The sequence below is a fragment of the Maniola jurtina genome, chromosome 4 (genome assembly GCF_905333055.1).
Source record: "Maniola jurtina chromosome 4, ilManJurt1.1, whole genome shotgun sequence".
NCBI classification, from domain to species: Eukaryota; Metazoa; Arthropoda; class Insecta; order Lepidoptera; family Nymphalidae; genus Maniola; species Maniola jurtina.
The window spans coordinates 7,137,823-7,162,200 of record NC_060032.1 but is presented as its reverse complement, the minus strand read 5'-3'; the positions used below and the strand labels follow the sequence as shown (position 1 = coordinate 7,162,200).

Here is a 24,378-nt window from a genome sequence, read left to right as displayed (position 1 = left end):
AATATAGTAGCTTTGATGCCTCGGATCCATTGACTTGGTGTCTTCTAGTAGGTAGGTAGGTATCATCGAACAGTTCGAGGGCTGTTCAGGCATCTGATTTCTGAACGGAAGTATTTCATAACTACTATGGAGAGGCTTAAGCTATAATATGCTCCGGCATGAAACAATAGTAACAAACCTTAACTCAATCTTAGTGAAATATGCCCTTCCAGCAGCCGTGTTTCTTACAACGTATACCTAAATACCTTCGAGGTAAGAGTAAATACACTCATAATTTTAAACCTAGTACCAGTTGAGTTAAATATCAATTGTGTTATACCTGTACACGCATTATAAGCTACTTATGAGAAATATTAGTTACCAATGTTGAACTTAAATGGTGGAAAGATTTGATAGGTGCTTACACTAAGTGCAGCCTATAATATAATTTGTAAGCTTTTTAAACATCGTACAAAATATATAGGTCCGATGCTGTACAATTATAATTCTATACGCAATTTTTCATTCCTGTCGTAGTAAGTTACTGCACAACTGAAAAAACATTTAGGAAAACATTTTCACAACGGAAAAGTTAAAACTAACGTGCGTCCAAAAATATCGAATAAAAACTCACCTATCGTTGTAAGCGCCAGCGTGCACCAATAATAACTTTGCAGATACTGTTTCACTACGTCCGCAGTCTCTGTATCGTGATACACCCAGTTTTTACTACCGAACCCATTGTTTTTATATATTATATGGTACAAGCACCCATTCCAATGAAATATCACTAATAAATAATGTATCAAACTTGTTGATCTAAACAAATTAGGATAGTTCGTGTGCCGTTCTGTACGGTCCATAAACGCCCAAAACCGATATATTTTCACCAGTCTAAAAGAGCGCAAGATGGAGTTGAAGCCGATGGACAAATATAGGAAGTCCAGCGGCAACAGGCAAAGGCAGTCTATGTAAAACGTGGTTGAGTTCATGTAGTGCGCTCTTAGCTTCGCCGCGTCAGTCTGTAGCACCCCGTCTTCTAAGTATCCCGTCCGAAAGTGAAACAAAATATCCGCCAAATAAAGAAAGTCCGAGAAGTAATCCAAACAAAACCACACTATCAGCGTCTCTCCTGAAACAAACAAAGTTAATATTAATAAATGTTCAGAAAAAAGTTCTAAATTTTGCACGGAAATTATTATTATCGCCCTATAGATGCATAAGTGCGCTGAAAACTACGTTCTGGGAAGATTCCTCATCACTTACTTATGCAATCTCATTTTGCTTAACAAAAGCTAAATTTGAATAAAAAGCAATGAAATCGGTAGAGTAGGAATTATTAAGTAAATAAAGGCTAGTTTATCTCCGTAAAATCAAGCAAAACTTTGAAATGCAGGGTAAATACTATTTGAAAATTACTATTATTTTCACGAATTAAAAAATCACCTAAAGTTACATCTTGAGTTTAATAATTTAATTTTCCGGCTATTTCTATAGGAAGGAACTTTGCGTCACGAATGGAGAGCTCATCGTAGCAACGATGTAATAAAACAATGGAAAACTCCAACAGGGAAACATCAGGAGGTACCTTTCAAAGTATCACAATGTCTTCGCGAGAGACATTTAACTCGGGAAAGCTATTTAGGTAAGTAATTTAATTTCTCCGTGAAACTAGTTGTGGAAAACTGTGCGCTTATGTCTGCAACCAAGATCGTACGCTAATCTAGCTCGCTATCTTAAATGGAAACGTCTTTTGCATAAGAGCGGGGATCAGAATTGGATTTTTATCCATTCATTCGAGTCTATTCGTCGGTGGCAATGAATGAAGACGTTGAATGGAATTCGTTCCTTTAAGACATGAATTTTACAAAGACTCTACCTTTCGGTAGAGTTCCTCGTAGACAAAGGGATTTGTCGAAAGACTTTTTGTAACTAAAAATCGATTTACAGTATCATTATTACGTACTATGTAATGTAAACGCTCCCGTTTTGTTAGTACAACTTACAACCAGAACACACGGTGAGTCCAAGCATCGTTAATATTTCGCTCGAGCGCTTCTGTTTTGTTGCAAGATTGAACTTATGTTCATCAAAAAATTAAATACTTTTTGAATTTAAAAAAAGGGATTAATTAAAAACTTTAGCTATGTTTATTTCTGGCGGAAACAGATTAAATGAGAGAACACTGGTTCCTTCTCTTACGATACTTAAAACTTCTGACTAATTATGTATTTATTAACGTTTCAAAACTCTCCATAAAGTGTCGCATCGCTACAATGAAGTCTACAAGTGTAAATTAAAAATTTATAACACCCCCGACGATCCAAAGTATTTGAGTTTTCCAAAACATCATTTTCAAATAAATAATTATGTATTTAGGCAACGTCCATCTTGACAGCTTGACATTTGTCTATTGACATAATATTATGAACCTAACGGTTATCTAACCTTCTTTTCTACAAGAAAACTAGAAAAGAGCTGATAACTCTTAAACGGCTGAACCAATTTTTTTAGATTATAGCTAAGAACACTCTCGATCAAGCCGCCACCTTGCAAACAAAAAAAACTAAATTAAAATCGGTTCATTCGTTTAGGCGCTACGATGCCACAGACAGATACACAGATACACAGATACACAGACACACAGATACACACGTCAAACTTATAACACCCCTCTTTTTGGGTCGGGGGTTAAAAAGTCCGCCGTATAAACGATAACTCGCTGCGTTTCTTTATTATACTAAAGCTACATAATACTATTTCTATAGGAGTCAGCGTTAGTTAGCGTTACTTTTGCCGCATTGCGTTGCTACACCGCAATGAGTTCATTGGCTCTAATTTAAAACTCAAAATTTAAAAAACCCCCGACACAAAAATCTCTATAAGAAGACTAGAAAAGAGCTGATAACTTTCAAACGGCTGAACCGATTTTTTTAGATTACAGCTAAGAACACTCTCGATCAAGCCACCTTTCAAACAAAAACAAAAACTAAATTAAAATCGGTTCATTCGTCTAGGAGCTACAATACACAGATACACACGTCAAACTTAAAACACCCCTCTTTTTGGGTCGGGGGTTAAAAATATAGACAGTTTTGCCAACTTACCATTTATCTCTTGGAAAGCGAACCTATACACGATGACCCAAAGGTTATAAAGGAAGGCGAGAGAGACGACCATGGACCAGTAGTAGCACAAGCGGCCAGCGGGGTCGAACACAAAGGACCAGTGCGGACCCGAGCGTAATCGCCCGCTGGTGTACGTCGACCGTCGGCGGAGACCTCCTCTGCTTCCACTGCAAACAACAATTTTTATGAGTACCGCTGTAATTTTGAGGCTTCCTATCATTGTTGTTGAAACACAATATTTGTGAGAATCATTTTCATTTTAAAAGTCTTGCTTTATTTGTGTTTATTAGTGGAAAGCTACTTATTCATTTATACAGGATGTAACCAGAACACTAGCAAAAACTTAGCCTTTTATACTACCTAAATACAATGCAATGCCTTAATCAATAACATTTTAGTGATTTAGTATTTTTCGAACCCGCAAAGCGTGCAACAATCGAACCTCCACGTACGACGCGGCATTGACTGGTCAACTTACGCAACGTTTGTTGACCTCTAGCGTCAGTCAGATGTTTTATTTGCAATATAATGGAAACTTTTTAAAAATAAAGGTCCTTGTATAAAACTTATGATATGCAAATTTTCAGTTTTCTAGAGCCAAGGATTTGGTCTGGATTTTATTGTCAGTGAGTCAGGACATTTCTTTCCATATATTTTCATTAAAACAAATAAACAATTCAGTACATAATGCATGTAGATGTAACTGACGTATTCAATTTATTTTTGTTTTATAGGAACTACTTATGTAAACAATGAGACAAAATTTAACTTTGTCACGTGTTAATTTACACCTATCCTTTTAAAATTGTTTTGTTATTAAATTATTTTTGCGAGACAGATAATCATGCCCATTAGAACGCAATAATGAGGTAGTTGGATAGTGCTTGCCTAGAAGATGCTCACTCGTGCCTGGAAAATATTTAGGCTACACGCGGCACGAGTCAAAACAACGAATTTGATAACGTTCCCTTTATGAATCTGCGTAGCGTAAGAGATAATTATCTCAAAATATAATATTGCGACCCCATCTTCGTTATGATGTTATTGATACATCACTTAATAGGGACCATACGCAGTCGATCGTTCAACCAAATTTATGCCAATTGGATTGTATTACAGTTGATTCTGAATATTAACACCAATCAAAGGCGCCGTTAGTCCAAACAATATGTACTTACTGTAATTCGAAGCATTAAGATGATAACATGAGATAGGTACCCTATTAAAGATTTGGAGACGACAAATACAGATATTGCATTTACACCTGAAACTGACTTGTATAAAATGAACTAAATTGTGAAGATCTTTTAAGTACCTATTGATGTATTATGTAATCTATGATAGCTAATTTTAAGTTAATAACTGATTGTAACCATTTTAAAGACCCGCGACCCCAATAAAGAAAATATGAAAAATCGTGCAGAATATAGAATTTTCCTGGTAACGGTTTAAAATTTGAAATATAGTAGTAATAATACAGCGAAAAAACATTATTGTTGACGTAGTTCAGTTAATCTTACCTATGTGTTCTGATATTTGTAAACTTCCAAAGCAGAAAGCAATATTACTGCATAGAATCATGATGAGCAGTCACATACGTAATTACAATCACAATATTATTTCCCGTAAGACAGGTTTCCCTAGTACGGGTGTCAGAGCACTCCATCTGGTATCACAGTTATCGTGTTTACTTTTACGGTCTGCTATTTTTAAGGAGTTCATTTATTGTCAAAACTGTTTTTTTTTTGGCTTAATTAATATATTCATTATTATTAAAAAAACATGAAGTATCAAATACGTTCATTTCCAATATAGGCAGGGGTTCTCGACAATACAGGGAGTTTCTTAAGTTTCCATCAAACTCAAACTTAAAATCATTTATTCAAAGTAGGTACTATTTGTACACCTTTTGATGGTCAGAATTGTTAGATATCCACTCATCACTTACGTAATTAATTACGTAAACTTTAAACTAAAGCTACGAGGGTTCCAAATGTGCCCGAGTCTGACAAGAGGCCACAACAAACTCAGCCGGGTATTCTATTTTTTACCTTTACCACTTTACAAACGTCATTTCTCACTATCAGCTTTCACTAGATAGACTCTATCTAAACTTTCAGCTTTTATCAAGCATCTCCAAATTAAACTCCAACAATACAAACAATTATTCAGTCTCAAATATTTACAATAACTGTTTGTTGGGAGTTAACAAGATGTACTCGTATTCCAGGTTTGTATAATTGAATATCACTCACGCTTACCCCTTGGGAGTAAGCCGCAAGGATATCAAGAGTGTTTCCAATTAATCTGGGACGGACGCCGGAAACCCTAGCCTGAATTGCGGCACCGGTAATTGTGTATTAATTATCACTGACTGACAGAATTTCAATATCCGGAATATTTGGGCGAAAACATGCCACGGACAGAGCGCTTATTAGTATGAGATTTTTAAAATCTCATACTATTGTATTATAGTATGTAGGGGTGTTATAAGTTTGACGTGTGTATATGTGTATCTGTCTGTGGCATCGTTTACAGAATTCGAGTGACGAAACACAATAATGCTAGTATAAAATTGACTTGTTTCTTAACAGAAACGTCAGACGGACAGACAGACAATGAAGTGATCCTATAAGGGTTCCTTTTTTCCTTTTGAGGTACGGAACCCTAAAAATAGCCCACATCCGTATAAACGGTATACAAGCTATCTTTGTATCAAATAACGATGCCCGCGACTTGATCCACATGGTATTTGTTTTGTTTAATCCCTTGCGAGCTTATTGATTTTCCGGGACAAAAACCTATGACCACCCCGCGATGCAAGCTGTCTCTATAACATTCGTCAAAATCGGTTAAACGGGTGCGCCGTGAAAAGCTAGTAGACAAGCAATTTTAATATGGATGGATGAGGGGTCTCTCCGTCACTCGCTCCATAAAAACGTAGTTCCAATCTCATTTGAATATTAAGCAACCAAAGACCATGAAATTTTGCAGACATAATCTAGAAACTAATATCTATGCCTGTGGTTTTCCAAATTTCTGTTAAAATATTCGGTTTCAAAGTTACGCGGCCTTAAAAATTCACATACTAATCTTTGAGCCCCTGTAATTTTAAAACTACATATTTTTAGAATAATCTAAAATACACACACACACATATTAGTATTCACACAGATATTAGTTTCTAGAATAGGTATGTCTGCAAAATTTCATGGACTTTGGTTGCTTAGTATTCAAATGAAATTGGAACTACGATTGTATGGAGATGACGGAGAGAGCCCAGTTAACTTAAATTACTTAGTACTTTTATTTAGCAAAAAAATTATTATTCTTAACTCAGAAAAACGCTTCGTGAATCGTGACCCACTACGAGCAGTGCTACAGGTGCGATTGAATTGCCCTTCTACGTGGGCAGAATAATGAACATAAGCCATAATATAGTATCCCATTAATTTTAAATAATACCACAAACAGTCGTATTCATGAAATTGTAATATATTACAAAATACGCAATTTATATTTACCTGTGTCGCGAGATAAAACCGTTTTTGTACCAAGGGATTTCCAAATGTAGTTACAATAATTACATTCAGTGCACAAATTAATTTGAAACTATTGTGAACTAAATTTAATTCACTGGAACTAAACAACTGTATTCCAAAGTTCACGCTTGATTAAATGCATTGGCTCAAAGTAAAGTATGGAGACAATAGTTTGTTGTGGCTAGAACTTTAGTGATGCATTTTACAGCAATCGAACGTCGTCGGTACGGTCTTCGATTTGAGTTGGATTCTCTAAGGCAGAATGTACTTATATTCTTGATATTATCACAGATATTATCGTTAATAAGACATAAGATACCTATTATTGTTCTCAGTCAAACAATTATTATAAGCTTCCAGAAAGGCAAGCTCATAGAAATTCAAAACCTACGTACAAAACACTATGTTTTTTTATCAACAATTTTGAGTCATTGAGGTAATATCAAGATTAACAGCAACTTTATTGTAATTATTGTGCGCTCAATTAATGCGAATGCGATATTGTCAATATTTGAACGTGAAATTACGCTAATCTTAGCTTTAATTTCCTGATTAAACTGAGACTGAGGACATAATATGAACTGAACAAGCCACGCGTGTAGCAATGACATTACCAAGCACGTATTCGCGCGTAGCGTGTTCGTGGATTGCAATGGACCTTATCACATACATTTTACTTGAAAATCTACGTGATAATTTATTCTAACAAAGTGAAGCTAAGTTATCATGCGTAGCGTGACCGTGCGCAACAGTGGAATAGCGCCTTAATGCGTGCTGTAGGTCGCACTATACAGTTTTATCTAGTTTTAGCGAAATATAGTAAATCGAGTAATACTTAATTAAAAAATTTAAAAACACAACTGCCCTGCCATATTGAATTTTTTTCAAAAAAAATGGCCAGTGTCTGTCGAGATTTAGTTAAAAATATATATTTAAAAGTTATGGTGGAATAAAGAAACTCAGATACGTGAAACCTGAAAATATTACAGTCCTTTTCTGGGCAGTCATGTAATCAGCTTGTGTTTTCATAGATATTTGAGAAGATAAATTTAATGTTCCATCTGTCTCTGTTACCTCAAATCGGTTTATGGTCCAAGGACTGATCGGAGATAGAAGAGATATACTAAAAGGACAAAAAAAGTCTATGTTCAATTACCTATCGGTGCCGTTGCAGTGTGGTGTAGCGAGATGGTTATGGGAGTGATGCGGTGCAGGCGTGGCGGGCGTGTGCGGCGTGCTACGCCACCCACTGAGGAGAGGCGCCTCTCCGCTAGCACCCAGCAATTTTAATCTAAGAAAAAAAAATTGTTATAATAGCGGTTTAAAATTATTTTTTTATCTGTACCAGATAATTGTAACAATAAAGAGAAAAATGTGAACAGGGAAGCACTTATCTCTATAAGAAAACTCAAGCAACTAATTTACGTTTTTTTGCACGTATACCTACCTATGTTCGTATTTGGATGCTACGCGCACGGATGCACGCGTGCCTTCTGTTACACACGCATCTCGTATGAACATAAGATTCGCTAAGTTCGTATAGGCGCAAGACGTGAAATAGGACAATCCATATTGTTATTGAGTGACCCAGTGATCTGAGCAAACACGCAGAATTGAATAGAAATGTTTTATTCAAATATAGTTTTACATGTACCTTTGAATCGTCAAAGAACCTTTACCACTGACCGCGTTCATGCCAGTTTGTCTTATAGGAGCGCAATACATAAAGGTACCTAGCGCTCTTGTAAGCTCGTGACTATGCTAAAACGAGCGTAAAAATCGCAGAAAAACGATTATTTGATATCACCGTAAGCCTTGGTATCTCGTGGTATCTCCAGCAGCCATATCATAAAGCATGCATATCATAAAAACTGCCATACATGTATATACCCGCCCTCTTCCTACATCGTTAATTACCATTAAAAAAGATTGGAATCAGTCTGAAACAGCAATCGATAGAACAGAAAATAACTGGTCAAGTACGTAGTATCAGTGCACTGTAGGATTCCGTATTCAATCACTATTCATGCTTATAAAAACCGTCTCACCGTGAACCAAAAAGTAGAATTATCAGAAACAAGATTATTTCTGTGGCATGGCACTGTAAATAAATTACTTAATTATCTTGATCGAATTATTAGCTAATTACTTAATGATCTCAAAAAAGTCGTGATAATTTTGTGTATGTATTACGTGCTATTACTATATAGGTAATTAGATAAATATATTTAAAACCTCATAATATCTATTATTGAGGCATCGTTTCACTCGAGAGATAATTTTTTTTAACTCCCGCTTATCATTTTCACTTAACAAAATACTTGTTTTCTTTAAGAGTCCATGTAGAAGCAACAAGTTTTATAACTCTGCAAACTTTTAATATAGTTTCTTCTTAAAATGCCTGTAACATACAGATGGACTCGACAAAACTAACCTCGGAACCCTAATAAAAAGTTGCATCAGATACTACGCTAATCATCATTAGCATAACCAAATGATCATAATGTCGATAGCTCGTGACATGCTTTCGTTCCATGTCCTCTACAAATGATTAATGCTTATAATTTTGTTCGTTGTATTGCCTAAGGCCGTACGGGTCCATACTAACAATTTCATTTAAGAGCTATTCTACTTAAAAATGTCGTTACAGGAATTAAAGTGAAAAGATTTTCAATTTTTATTCCACACTAGCAGTAATAAAATTTTGTCATGCATATGCATCGGACGTACAGCGTATTGAGATTAGATTAGTTTTGAGTACAGATTTTTAAATTGACGCTGACGTAACACTTCTCGCATGTGAAATTAAAAATGAATATTCGGCATTTAAAATTCCACATTTATACTTATAGTAAAAGCTTGTGATGAGTAAAGTAAATAATAAATATTTTATACAAAATTAATACTTTATTATTACCAAATAATTGTAATTTTTTTACGACGATATTCGATAATATCCACGAATCCACGAATCGGGTTTGATCATTAATTATTATTATTGTCATCGTCTCGCAACGTTTGTAGTATTTAAACTATCATGAGTGATATTCAATTATAAATGTAAGTATAATTATCTATGACCGACCAAAATCACTTGTCTGTCGTGTGCCCCCCTAGTTTCGAACCCATCCGGGGCTCTATTCAAGCAGAGTCAAGGACACACTAATATCTGTGCTTGTGGTGTTTTAGATTTTTCTAAAAATATGTAGTTTTAAAATTACAGGGGCCAAAGATTTGTATGTGAATTTTTAAGACCGCGTTACTTTGAAACCGAATATTTTAAGGGAAATCTGGAAAACCACAGGCATTTCCCGGAACGTTTCTACAAAATTCCATTGAGTATGATTGGTTAGTAATTAGTATTCCAATGAGAGGCGAACTACGTTTGTATGGAGCGAGTCACGGAGAGACCCCTCTTAACAGAGCGCTTTGCGTGTTGCGTGGCTCGCTGTCTGCTTGATGCAGCATCACGTACAGACTTTTCCTGCCTCTGTACTCTCCGACAAACAAGTAATAGCCGGTCATACGTACATATTATATTTATAAAAATTGCGTTTCGTGTGTTTTGTGCTTTTGAACTTTTATTGGAAAGATTTATATTTTACACACACATAATATTAATGCAACATGTTATCTTAACTCAAACCAATATTACTTTTGGCTTAGCTTTTTTACTTAGCCTAAGAAATTGGAACTAAATACAATCTAAAAAAAATTGAACTATTACTTCTTAACAACTTTGTTCTGTAGATCTATATACACCAAAGAACCTACTAGTCAGAGGGTATATTATTTTTCTCAAGGTGTTTAAACTGCGCCCTTTCATTTACTCGGCTGAGAGGTCAGAGTGTCTGTCGCCTCTTTGTGGAGGCCAAGGACTCTCGCCTCAAGTAGGCCCTAATCGAATCGAGTCGATTTTTCTTTTTTATCGATAAATAGATTGTCGGTAATTAATTTTCCTGAAGTAGGAGAATTCGTACAATTATGTCATTGGTTCATTTGGGTATATATACTTTCGTAAAATTCTCGAAGATTAACCATAAAGTAAGTATAGCCTATCCCCGGAATTCAAACTATTTCTGAACCTTTCATTAGAATCAATTAAACAGATGAAGTATCGATAATGCGTTCTGCCTATTGATCCAATTTTTTTTTAAGAAATTCTAAACACCGAGTAAAAAGGCAAATACATTGTTAACACCCGACCCAAAAAGAGGGGTGTTATAAGTTGGACATGTGTATCTGTGTATCTGTATGTGGCATCGTAGCTCCTAAACGAATGAACCGATTTTAATTTAGTTTTTTTTTTATTTGAAAGGTGGCTTGATGGAAAGTATTCTTAGCTATAATTTAAGAAAATCGGTTCAGCCGTTTGAAAGTTATCAGCTCTTTTCTAGTTTTCTTATAGAGGTTTTTGTGTCGGGGGTCTTTTAAATTTTGCGTTATTCGAGAAGAATTTGTGCCACACTCAATGTGGATTAAGGGAGCACCATTTTTGGAAGGCAACAATGTTCAAACGGTGCTATTTAAACTGCGTACTTCCATTAACTCGGCCGAAGATTGAAGTGTACGCCTTTTGTTTGTACAAGACAAGGGTCTTTCTCACGAGTGCGCCCTAATCATGAGTGTTGACTCAATCGCCTTTCACTTTTATCGATAAAAATATTCCCTCTTAGCAAATACTAAAACAAACCCGATGGAAAAGCTTAACAGGGCTCTCTCCGTCACTTACTTCATACAATCGTAGTTCCAATTTCATTTGAATATTAAGCAACCAAAGTCCATGTTTTGCAGACATATTCTTGAAACCAATATCTGTGCCAAACATTAAAATTTAACTTCGGTGTAACTCTTGGGCCGTAAAAAGCTAGCAGACAGACAGACACACTTTCGCATTTATAACGTATGGATATGGATTGCGATAGTAAAAAATAACATATAACAGCAAACCGATTTAGAGACGCACGATCGGCTACCATTAGAAATTGGTTTTCCGAACGCTTCCAGGGACCAAAGGCCGAAGAACCTCATTCGCTGTGAACTGTCGTACCGTGAAATGAGATATAAACCGCTCTGAAAATGTGATCCGTTCTATTGGGGCGATAATGCCACGCTTGCTCATACTCATACCTAATAATACACCAATATTATTGGCAAAGTAGACCTGAGAGAAAAGCGAATTGAAATGTTTCGGGAATCTAAAATATTTTTAACAAACGAAATATCTACTCGTAGAAGTCGAATAGAGTTTTTAAATTATTTTGTTACATATAATTTTATAATGAATCGTGGTTTTATCTACCTTTCCTTAATCGGAAACTGAGAATGATACAGAGCTAATGGAAGCGAACTTGCTGGGAATCGAACCTAGGACCTTCCGTTTATAAGACAGTGCACACCGCTGCTCTAAGAAGGTGGTAGAATATTAGAGCAAACAAGACTTTAAGTTTAAATTATTTATGATGTAAGTATAATATCTAATTATAGCTCGACACGCATCTCTGCAATTGAATAATTGGAACGTGTTCATTGTTAACCGACTAAAATCATACAAAACCCAAAACCCTTTTGAATCCCCTTAAACCTACAGACTTAAAGGCCATAACGATCTGATAATAAAATAATATACTTAAAAGATTATCTTCAAAAGATGTTTAAATCCCTTTAATATTGTAATTAATGACCATTAAAATTCTTTTGTGCTCTAATGGTCGGACTGAGGAAGTTGTTTTCAATCAATAAAATTATTGGAGTAGCGTTTTTCTTAACCTTTATAAGACAAGAGCGATCGTGTCTTGGGGCGCTCTCGTTAAGAGTGCCCTTGCTTTCTTCCAACAAGAGACAATCTCTCGAACGTCTCCGCTTATTTAATGGACGACGGTTCCTTAAAATATTGTTGTTGTTGATTGAGGTTTTTGGTTTTTTTGAGGTGATACTAAAATAGCATGATGTTAATAAAAAATTTAATCGTTTTAAAAAGTTAATTTTTCATTTCATCAAAGAAAATGCAGAATTTTAAAATAAGGCCGAAATTCCTTTTCAAATATTAATTAATTCAAGCAGCGGCAATTTTTTAAATTGGATTATCACTCAGCAAACCATCATACTAGAGGCCTTAGTGGCGCTCAAACAACCGCTTCCTTGCTTTGGTTATTTTTTTAAATACTTACTTATATTTTATAACTAAAATACAAGCTTGCCTTTGACCATGATTTAACCGAATGATAAGTAGGTAGCGATAGACTCTATGATGCAAACGAGCAGACTTGAATCAATTTAGAAATCCCCTCAGATATTATAAATGCGAAAGCATGTCTGTCTGTCTATCAGTCAGTTTTCTCGGCCCATTCGTTTAACCGATTTTGGCGCTTTAGTACAGAGATACATATCTTTCGTGAAAAAATGCCCATACGCTATTTTTTCGTCCCAGATAACAACGAAGAATTCCCACAAACCGGGGGCACCTCAAGTTATAAATTAATTTCTAAATACTGAGCCCGATCCAAAGATGAGAATTAAAGCTGTGAATATAATACCACAGCGCAGCCACTGCGCCAGGGGGTCAGGATATTTTACTGACTGCATGTTGTAGGCAGTTTGCGAAATGTTGTTAAAATAAACTCTAAGTACTCCAATCTATCCGCTCCAGGTAACTTCGTTTAAATCCTCTTAGTTAATTATCATGCTAGAGACCGTAATATTGCTCCCAGCTCGCTCATCAAATCAATCTGATTTCTGCAACGGGAAACAGTTTTAAATAAATAAGCTAACTTATAAAATTTTAAGTAAGTTCCTACTTATGTACGAATGAAAAATACTTAGCCAATAAAACACCATCAATTATTGTCTTCATCGTAGGAAATACAATTTCTTTATACTTAGTTGCACATACCCCAAAATTCTGTAAAATTATTAATAAAATAAACAAGTGTAAATTGAAAATTTATAACACCCCCGACAAGTGAAGGTTACAGTAACTAGAAAAAAGGCTGATAACTTTCAAACGGCTGAACCGATTTTCTTGGATGATAGCTAAGAACACTCTCGATCAAGCCACCTTTCAAACAAAAAAAACTAAATCAAAATCGGTTCATTCGTTTAGGCGCTACGATACCACAGACAGATACACAGATACACACGTCAAACTTATAACACCCCTCTTTTAGGGTCGGGGGTTAAAAAGACCAGCTCTGACCATAGATGTTTATCAATCAACTCCCCTTTTTGTTTTTTTCCTGTAAATATTAGAACAAGAATGTCTAATGTAAAATCAAATTGTAATTTTGGTACAGAACCCTAAAAAAGTCTTTTTTCCATTACAAGTTAGCTCTTGATTGCGATCTCTGCAGGTGGTAAGTGATGATGCAGTCTAAGGCTGAAGTGGGCTAACTTGGTAGAGGTATGGTAATTTTATTAAACCCATGCATCTTATCCTAAGGGTTTCTACGCGGCAGCATACTGGAACGACTATCAAAACGGCTATTTTTACGTAAATTGTACAGCATTTATTAAACAAAAGTTTATTAAATGTTCCTGATATAACATTACACAAAACTACGTGTTTATTTTCAGTCCTAAACTAAAATTTAACTAGCCAACAAAGTTTGCATTTGACGGGGCAGTATTAATATTCCGCTAAAATTAGAGGACATTACATTTAACTGTGTTTTTATTAGAATTATTTTTGTCACGATATGATTTTTTTTGAACCATTATGACAGAGATACTTCACTAATTTAATAAAATAATGCTTAAGAGTAGGGTTGTCAAGCCCTCGCTGGACCAGAGCTGTATTAGACTGGAAATGCTCTACAAGCCCGACGTATCTTTTTTCGTAAACATACTTTTTAAAAGGACATACATTTCAAACGCCGCAGTGAGTGGGCATATCCCGAATGCTTCGATTGTTCTGCAGGCGCGGCGTTGCGTGCAATGTATTATACTGACAAAAAGCCTAACTAAAACTGGACAGGCTGGACACATAAATATTTGGCCATAAAAAGCCAAACATGCCAGAGCCAGACACCTGGCAACCCTATCGGTGAGGGATATTATTGTGCACGCAAAACAAGTAGACCAATTTGAAGTTGCCACATGGTGATTTGTACAGGTCATAGGCAAAAGTTTAAATAAAAAAGCCGAACTAAGAACTGTTTTTGTAATAAAACTGGGCAGTCATAAAACTCGTGTTCAGCTGGAACTACTTGTTATGCGCACCATTCTATTCTCGGCAATACTTTTAAAAACTGCTCTAATTGTTATCACATCCTTAACTAATTTTCTGAGTGAAAATTCTAACAATATAACGACGCATAAAAGTTGTTTGAATTGTTCCGCTTTTATCACGGAAGCTTTAGAAATATAGCTTGTTGTTTGCTGCAAATAATATACTGAAAGGATAAAAACGCGATGTTCCTTTTATTTCACTTATCCGCCATCATTATTTCTGTAGCGAGCGACTTGAGTTCAATGAGTCTTTCTAATTCACAAATCATTGAAGTGCCAAAGTTCTGTAAATAGGTAGCAACTGAAGAGTGCTGACTTCGTTATAGGTAAACATTTTTTTAGTGGGACCCATAATTTATATTTAGTGATGAGATAATTAAACTCAATTGTATCATCACAAATTTACGTTTCTCTTATTATTTATGTTTCTCATTAAAAGTCATCTACCACGTAATGCTCAAGTTGTGGCTGGATATCGTCTGGTATAATAATAATAACATGATCAATCTGTTATTATAATATGAACTCGAAAGATGCTCCCACTCCCAGAGCTGTTTAGCTCTGGGAGTGGGAGCATCTTATCCCAGATATTAAAAAAAAAAAAAATTTTTTTGTAAAATTTTCAAAAGATTTCATGCTAGCTTCGCTCGCACTTTTATAACGTTATGTCGTTTTTCTGTAACAACCTACCTGGCTTTGTGTGAGCGTCTTGAGCATGAGGAGAGGTTGAGCTCGCTGGCGGCGGAGCACGCCATGCCGGCCTGCAGCGAGCCACGAGAACCACCCAGCCGACGCGAGCCCAGCCGACACGTCATCATTTCTGTAACAACCTACCTGGCTTTGTGTAAGCGTCTTGAGCGCGAAGAGAGGTCGAGCTCGCTGGCGGCGGAGCACGCCGTGCCGGCCTGCAGCGAGCCACGAGAACCACCCAGCCGACGCGAGCCCAGCCGACACGTCATCATTTCTGTAACAACCTACCTGGCTTTGTGTGAGCGTCTTGAGCGCGAGGAGAGGTCGAGCTCGCTGGCGGCGGAGCACGCCGTGCCGGTCTGCAGCGAGCCACGAGAACCACCCAGCCGACGCAAGCCCAGCCGACACGTCATCATTTCTGTAACAACCTACCTGGCTTTGTGTAAGCGTCTTGAGCGCGAAGAGAGGTCGAGCTCGCTGGCGGCGGAGCACGCCGTGCCGGCCTGCAGCGAGCCACGAGAACCACCCAGCCGCCGCGAGCCCAGCCGACACGTCATCATTTCTGTAACAACCTACCTGGCTTTGTGTGAGCGTCTTGAGCGCGAGGAGAGGTCGAGCTCGCTGGCGGCGGAGCACGCCGTGCCGGCCTGCAGCGAGCCACGAGAACCACCCAGCCGACGCGAGCCCAGCCGACACGTCATCATTACTGTAACAACCTACCTGGCTTTGTGTGAGCGTCTTGAGCGCGAAGAGAGGTCGAGCTCGCTGGCGGCGGAGCACGCCGTGCCGGCCTGCAGCGAGCCACGAGAACCACCCAGCCGACGCGAGCCCAGCCGACACGTCATCATTACTGTAACAACCTACCTGGCTTTGTGTGAGCGTCTTGAGCGCGAGGAGAGGTCGAGCTCGCTGGCGGCGGAGCACGCCGTGCCGGCCTGCAGCGAGCCACGAGAACCACCCAGCCGCCGCAAGCCCAGCCGACACGTCATCATTTCTGTAACAACAAATCACTAACATAGTATAAAGCATCCATTATATCCATCAGTCGATGAATGATTGGTGGAACATCACACAGTTATCGCTCATGCTCCAAGATCCCAGTGCCACCTGACGTTACTTATTTTTTGAGAAACAAAATCATGTGTGGGATAGAGTTGGATCCTGGGAACTTGCTGTATCAGTCACAGCAGTGACAGTGACAAACCCAGCAAGTATCGTCTGTTGGACGCCTAAACAATGCCTCACCGCAACTATGTGCTTAAAAGCGCCAATCAGAAAGATTTTGTACAAACTACTGTTTTCCCCAACTGACAGACTTGTAGAATAGTGCAAAATCTCTCTACTCTAAAGATTTTATTTAAAACCTTTCCTGGCATAAAAATTATAAAATTAACTTCTTTTAATTCAAAAAGAGACAAAACGTTTGTTTTCTACCACCCCTTGCAAAATAAGAGGTTGATTTACTCAAAACAAATAAAGCATCTTAACCGTTGATCGTCAGAATAAAACAAACAAAAATGGCAAACCTTTTTATAACTCGTAAGGATGAAGGTCAAGTAAAAGGGAAACAATGAAGACAATGAAAGCAAGCCATCTTGCAAAGCAAATAAAATGAATAAATCGAATAAAGCCTATTCTTGCCTCGGCTCTTTTTGTAAACTGTCGTCCACAATTTTGTTTATTGAAGCGCTCACTCCCCAAAGTTCCGGTCCAAATTACAAGCTCGAAAGAAACTCCGCCGTTCCGTGCTGAGATGCTAAAAAACTGGGATAAATGAAAACCCGATGCAATCAACCAATTTCGCCGGATTTATAAATAAATTCATGACTACCAAAAGCAGCAATTGTTTATTTTAACAGATTATTTATTTATTAGGCTCCACTTTGGGTCGTTTATCATGGCATCGTTTCCCCTCTACCAAATGGTTTCGAAAGGATTCGAGGAATTTGCGAGTGGTACCGGACCTAATGAGACCTTATTATAGATTTTTTTCCAGAAATGTGAAATTGTGAAATGAAGACCGAACAGATAAAGTTAGTTACAGTAAAGATGCACTGTTATTTAGTTACATTACACGTTATTTACATTAATAATAATTAATTACGAGTTGAATAGAAGTCAATTGCGTGAATGGAAACTTAATAAGCTGCCAACCGAGCTCTTGTATCAAACACTAAATGCAAATAGGCTAAAAGGTTATTTCATTCGCAGGCCGTGGTTTCGGTAAATTTTAATGACAGGTTACGTCGCAGTGCGAAAGCTATGTTTTCTGCTTATCATACGTTATTGCTGCATTTGGATGAAACAGATTAAATTCGTAACGTTGGCTTTTCCCGCAAAAAGCTTAATTCATTGGCAAAATGCGAGAGCACACAGCCGCAGGAGATTTTCACTACATGAGTGGAAAACGATGTCACGCAGTCCGTTCAGTCATGGTTGTAATATAGTGCAATATACGGATAAGTACCTTTATATATATGTGTATGTGTAAACTTTCAGCGTTAAAAGAATTGACCTGAGTTTGCATACACACCCAATCAGCATATGCATTCACAAAAATATATCTATTATAGGCGTACACTTGCAGCTAGCTTCACTGATAATAATTAGGTGATATTGGCACAGAGTAGTGGTATAGTATATACATTATACCTACTTAAAGTACATGAAGTTGAACTAACAACTCCGCAAATTCGGTTATGATTGGTCGGTGTCACATTAGGAAAAGGTGCGGCCGCCAATTAGCAGTTAGAAAAGATAATTAAGTGACAAAATTAGGTGATAAAAATTATAGCACATAGTACCTACCACTAAATTTTCGGATAAAACGTTTAGAAATGTTATTTCTACAGTTACTAACCAACAATAGAGTTCAAGTTACTCTGTGGCAAAATGATGCATTATGATGGTAATATAAGGAGTACATTTACTTATATGTTTACTTAAATTGTTGAAATTTATAAAAATGTCATAAATAAAACTATACGTGAGGAGAAATGCTTCATTGGAAACAACTGAAAGTCAAAAGCTATTTTAAAGGTGTTGTAACAAATAGAGGGGGAATAGGTAGGTATTGTGGTACTTTCACCCCTAAGGAAATTTATGTGAAATGGAGTGGAAATATCGAGTTAGGCAACTGTTAAATCGTAGACAATGTGCCATGTGCCATTACATCTTTATACTTGATACAAATCCAGTAAAAAATCCAGAGACATTATCAAGGATGTGTTACTCCTGCACATAATCTTTTTCCATTTCCGTTCCGTAGAAATCAGTTCTGTAGTTTTTGCGTAAAAGAGTAGTAGCAAACACACACGCACACACACACAGATACACACACACCACTTACTTGTTGTTCTACACACTTTTGCCTTTCTGATAATATTAGTGTGGTGTGATGGAGGACTAGCCACAATGGTAAGCCACATGGTAAATTCTTCCGCGTGGATTTGAATCCGATTGGAATTTTCCCATATCATTTTCATCGTAAAGAGCACCAAAATACAAATCTCATGTTTCTAAGCCCAGTACTAGTTATGAGCTTGGATACGTCAGTCAGTATATGATATTAGGGAGTATCCTCCTGTATTCATTATAACGTTTGAATTGACTTCCGCGTACAGGCAGCGCGTAGATATAGGCTACCGCAGTGCGACGCAACATACATTATATCATTAAAACTAGTGTATATGAATTTGAATTATCAGACAGAATTCATAGTTAAATAAGTAACGAGATTCAATAGTAGTTAGGAAAACATTTTTTTTTTATATATTTCAAAAGGATATTTTTTTTAATTTCAAAGACATAAATTGTATTGTATGAAATATTTTGGTAACACTTCATTAATTTTAAAAATTAACTCTAGTTCAGTTTATTTTCCTTAAATGGAAATTTCAAAAATAATAATTAATACTTAGCTCTATTTATGATTACAGTTCTGGTCAATAAACTGCATATATATTTCCTTATAAAAAAATATGTAATATTCGTATACGGACAAAGCAAAGGCTTACACAGTGAAAATAAAGACCGAACAGAGCCAGAAACTGTGGCAAAAACTCTGAGTGCTCACAACGCGTAACTGAATCGATACAAAAAAGAAAAAATATTATAGACTCGAATTTTAAAGCTCATCCAACAATACCACACTCGCGGGACTGTTGGATTTATTTTGTACGGATTTTTGTTGGAACAAGCATAATACAAATTTTAATTCAAACATGAAAACAATCTTAAATATGCACAATTTAATTTTCCTCCTAAGGTATTCCTAAGGAGGAAAATTAAATTTAATGTAATGCTATTGCATTACAATAACTGTAACATTAGTGCAACAGCATTACTTCAACAACTGAAACTCAGTACAGCACACTGCACATTACAATTATTTGACTTTTCTAATAAATAATTACGTAAGTTCCAATAAGTACGTTAAGCTTTACAATTATTCAAAAATAACATAACATTCAGAATTTTAAGTTATGTCTAATAACAACTTAAAAGTAAGTAATATAACATATGCTAAATTTTTGTGACTAAATTATATGTGTGTTTGTATTGATGCAAAGTTGCAAATACGATGTTATTTAATCCCAGAGAATGTCTACCTTAGCTGAGAGAGTTTAAATTAACAATCTAGTCATACTGTTATGCAATGCAATATATTTATATGAAATAGTTTCTATAGCCGAACATAATGTTACAAAACATAAACGAACAATAGAAGTACAAAGAGCTCCAAGAAAAATCAGTCTCTGCTGTTGCTCGGATATCACACAAAAAGACTATCCATTTACAATATTAGTTTCTTAAATAAATAAACCGCAAACCTTTTGTAGACTATACGTCTTTGAGAAGATAACAGACCATGAATTATGAATACGGTTGTTACGAGAATAGATGCTCCGTCCGAAGAGTAAAATTATTCATAAAAATCGCTGTAGCCTCGTGGTTGATTACAAAAGTTATAAGCACAGCAATTTGTTTTTACTTGAACCAAAAATAAGTTCTTGGAAAAAGACACCCGGGTGAAAACCCAGACAAAACCTAGTATGTATATAATAACTTGTAGATGATATATTTTAGAAGGGGCTTGTTAGCGAAGATGCTGCTTGCGGGATGATTTATGTCGGTGGTCTATTCCATTTTCGCTAATTACTTAGACGTGCTTTCGCCTTGTTAAGATTTGTGTTTCAGCATCCGCAAACTAATTAATTATTTCTTATATTATGATGTATGAGTATGAGTAACAGAGTAACAAAATATATGGTGATCAAATAAAACTTGAGTGTAGCATCTCAGATCGGTTCAGCTTGACACCGCATATTCATTTTACAGATCACGTTAAAAATGATTCACAATTTTAATAAAAGCAAAGACTATCTAGTCTAACCAATTAAACTCAATGAGATTTTGTAGACTGAGACATGAAATTGAAATATTGAAAATTTTCTTAAAGACAATATCATAGCAAACAGCGTTCAATTAAAATGCAACATTTTAAAAAACCGGAAAAAGTAAATGATGTAATTGAAAATCTGTGCAAATTAACTGTCAACGAATATGTCGTTTGTAAGCTATTCAGAAAACGTTTCGCACACAACACGGTTGGTTAATTGTATCAAGCCGCCAATTATTTTGTCGTTTGTATCGATAAGGCCTCTGTACAGTTTATTTTTAGAGTTCCGGACTACAAAAGGAAAAACGGAACCCTTATCATTATAGGTTCACTTTGTTGTCTGTCTGTCTGTCTGTCCGTCCGTCTGTCCGTCCATTCATCAGTCCGTCCGTCCGTCCGTCGCGTCTGTCAAGAAAGCCTGTAGGGTACTTCCCGTTGACCTAGAATAATGAAATTTGGCAAGTAGGTAGGTCTTATAGCAAACGTAAAGAAATCAATCTGAAAACTGGGAATTTGTGGTTACATACATATCATTAAAACAAAAAATTAAAATGCGTTTCAATTTTCAAAGTTATCTTAACTATACCAAGTGGGATATCATATGGAAGGGATTTGGTTTTATATTCTAAAACTGATTTTTATTTATTTTTAAGCATAACAGTTTTTGATTGATCGTGCAAAATGCAGAAAAAATACCAGAGTACGGAACACTCGGTGCGCAAGTCGACTCGCACTTGGCCGGTTTTTTGAATAAATGTACTCATTACTGATGAATCAAGCGAGGTTCGGGCAGCGAGGCGTACGTACCGTCTCGCTTTGTGACCGATCGCGCGTTAACCGATGTTGCTTTTTCTCCCGGTTGGGGGTAGGGACGCCAGGAAATCAACATTTTCCGGGATAATTATTATACATAGCTCTTACAAACAAAATTGACCTTAGTATCACAACAAAATATTATACAGTATACTTACTCTTGCCAGAATTTCCAATTACTCTTTAACGAAGCATTGCATTCAAAACTTACTCAATATAATAATATTTCTGTTTATTTTTTACTTATTGTACCTAAGCTGCAATGTGATTGAAGACCAACGCAGGCGTTCTTAAGCAGTCGATAAATATTATATAAATAATTAAATTTGAATTGGTTAAAGGTGTAAATCAGAAAGCATCCTCACGAGATCCAACTTTTCTGTGTCAGATATTATTATATAACAATGGAAGTTTCGTAATCCAAATATTATTATATTTTGCACAACCTTGAAAATACTGTAGACCTGGCGACCAAACTAGGGTGAAGCTCGCCTATTGTAATTATATTATTCTTTCTCATAATGGATTTTACTCTAGGTTATAGTAGAGTTCGATGGAACTTGGTTTCGTTAACATGAGTCATGTTCCAGTCATTTGACATCGTTCGGAATCTGAAAGCCCATTAGACGAACATTTTTTATCCGCGCAGTTATTTAATTGAAATGATTGTTTTCTTTATACTTTTGTCAGAGCAAGAAAAAAATTCTTTCATCATTGGATTTAAAAGCACATTTCGCTATTCGAATTTACTTTTACTTTGTTGTGCTGAAACGTTTTGTTGGATGGAAAGTAAATAGTAGGTACTCCATAATCCTTTTACGAAAATATTGATGACTTTTTCATTAGAGTTAATTTGTCTAATAATTCTTTTTCAGCGTTTATCTTGGACTAGCTGATACCCGCGACGTCGTTCGCGTGGATGTAGGTTTTTTAAAATTCCCGTGGGAACTTTTTGATTTTCCGAGATCTATCTCCATTCTAAATTTCAGCCCAATCCGTCCAGTAGTTTTTGCGTGAAGGAGTAACAAACATACACACACACACACACACACACACATACATACAAACTTTCACCTTTATAATATTAGTGTGATCAGTGGCTCATTATCTCATCTTATGATACTCAAAATTGGAGATAAAAATATGAATTAATTGAACGTAGCACAGGAATATTTAAATTTTGAAAAAAATTCTCCTTCCCTCCGGAATATGAAAAGCGTGAGTTCAAAATTTTTTTTGTAAATAAACTATTTACAGCTTCTTTAAAAAAAGACTTATTACGAAATCACAGACTAAAACAAACTTTATATAAAATTAAAATTTAATTAGGGTTATAAATGTAACTTGAAAGAAGCAAAGACGTTAACTCGTTCATGAGAGCCCATAAAGTGAGAGATCGTATTTTTAATTAGTTCTGCCACTTTGCGCCGGCAAAATAACGGAATGAAAACAAATAATCGACAGTAACATCTAAACGTGCTCTGTTTGAAAATGGATGAAAATTTAATGCCCAAGAAAAACAGCACAGAAAGAGCTGTTTTAACACGCATTTGCCCTTCACCCTTTAGCTCGAGGCTATAAAAGTCATTTCATTCTCAAACATAATAATACTATCTCTTAAATAATAATCATAAATCTCTTTTAAATATAAATTTTATTATAAATACATAAATATGTAGTTTAGCAGTGTCCCATTCTGGCGGTTGTCCTTTGTTTAAGAACACACGTTATTAACTGCCCATTGCAGGAACGTTACATGATAATTAATTAGAAGTAAACAGCACGTCTGGTCATTATTATACAGAGACAATAATGCTACGTGCTTAAATGTACATAATTTACGTGCAAAGTTTAGTTTCAGTTCGTACGTGTCTTGGCTTCCCGCTTCACGTAACGAACAGGCCCACCATTATTCTTTAGTACAAGTTCCCTGCATGACTAGCATTCACTTAGTTATACACTATTTAAATATGTAGTATAATTATTTGTACATTCTCAACCGTACCTCAGAGTCCAGAGACCACGATAAGCCTTCCGTCCCGGTTATAATTTGATTAGACACTGAACTTGGGTCCATTTTAAGAATGAGAAAGGCCAGTCTACAACGCTGGCCAAGTGCGGATTGGTAGACTTCAATTAAATACTTTAGAGAGCATCATGGAGAACTCTCAGGCATGCACATACCTCACGATGTTTTCTTTTACAGTTAAAGCAACTAATATTTAACTGCTTGAGACGCACATAACCCTAAAAAGTTAGAGGTGCATAGTTAGAGATCGATTCAAGATCAAACCGAGAGTTCCCTCACTCTAATTCACTCTGGTCTTGGTTACAGCTTACGGCTACTTTAAGCACTTTTATTTTGAAAGCTCATAACCACTCTTATTGCGTGGTTGGCAAATGATTGGCAAAATTCGTAAACCCTTGATTGATGTTCAAAATATTAAAAGTCATCGCCCGCAAATATAGATGAAGAGCTAATTAAATTTCGCACGGGTTCCAGAAAGTTTATAGCAAGTCTCGAATTCAATTAGTGCTAAGTCTACCTACGTCTTTATCCGCGAAGTTTGTACTGCCGCTGCGTTATACCTGTAACCTG

General features: G+C 36.3%; 1 protein-coding gene and 1 long non-coding RNA gene across 6 annotated transcripts in view; both read right to left on the bottom strand.

The window, feature by feature from the left end:
- The window catches only part of LOC123864292 (cyclic nucleotide-gated cation channel alpha-3), a 62,617-nt gene extending 46,348 nt beyond the window's left edge, over nucleotides 1-16,269 (bottom strand). For 3 of the 5 annotated variants that reach the window (XM_045904627.1, XM_045904626.1, XM_045904629.1), the window contains exons 1-4: nucleotides 16,142-16,269; nucleotides 7,806-7,940; nucleotides 3,087-3,274; nucleotides 614-1,111 (exon numbers count right to left, since the gene is read on the bottom strand). In XM_045904627.1, coding sequence (XP_045760583.1) covers nucleotides 614-1,111; nucleotides 3,087-3,274; nucleotides 7,806-7,940; nucleotides 16,142-16,269 — 949 coding nt within the window. The other 2 variants (XM_045904624.1, XM_045904625.1) reach the window with 2 other exon arrangements.
- Nucleotides 16,270-16,429: 160 nt separating this feature from the next.
- The window catches only part of LOC123864337, an 83,860-nt gene continuing 75,911 nt past the window's right edge, over nucleotides 16,430-24,378 (bottom strand). The window contains exon 4 of the long non-coding RNA XR_006795754.1: nucleotides 16,430-16,559. This is a non-coding gene — a long non-coding RNA (uncharacterized LOC123864337). The remainder of the gene's footprint in view (nucleotides 16,560-24,378) is intronic.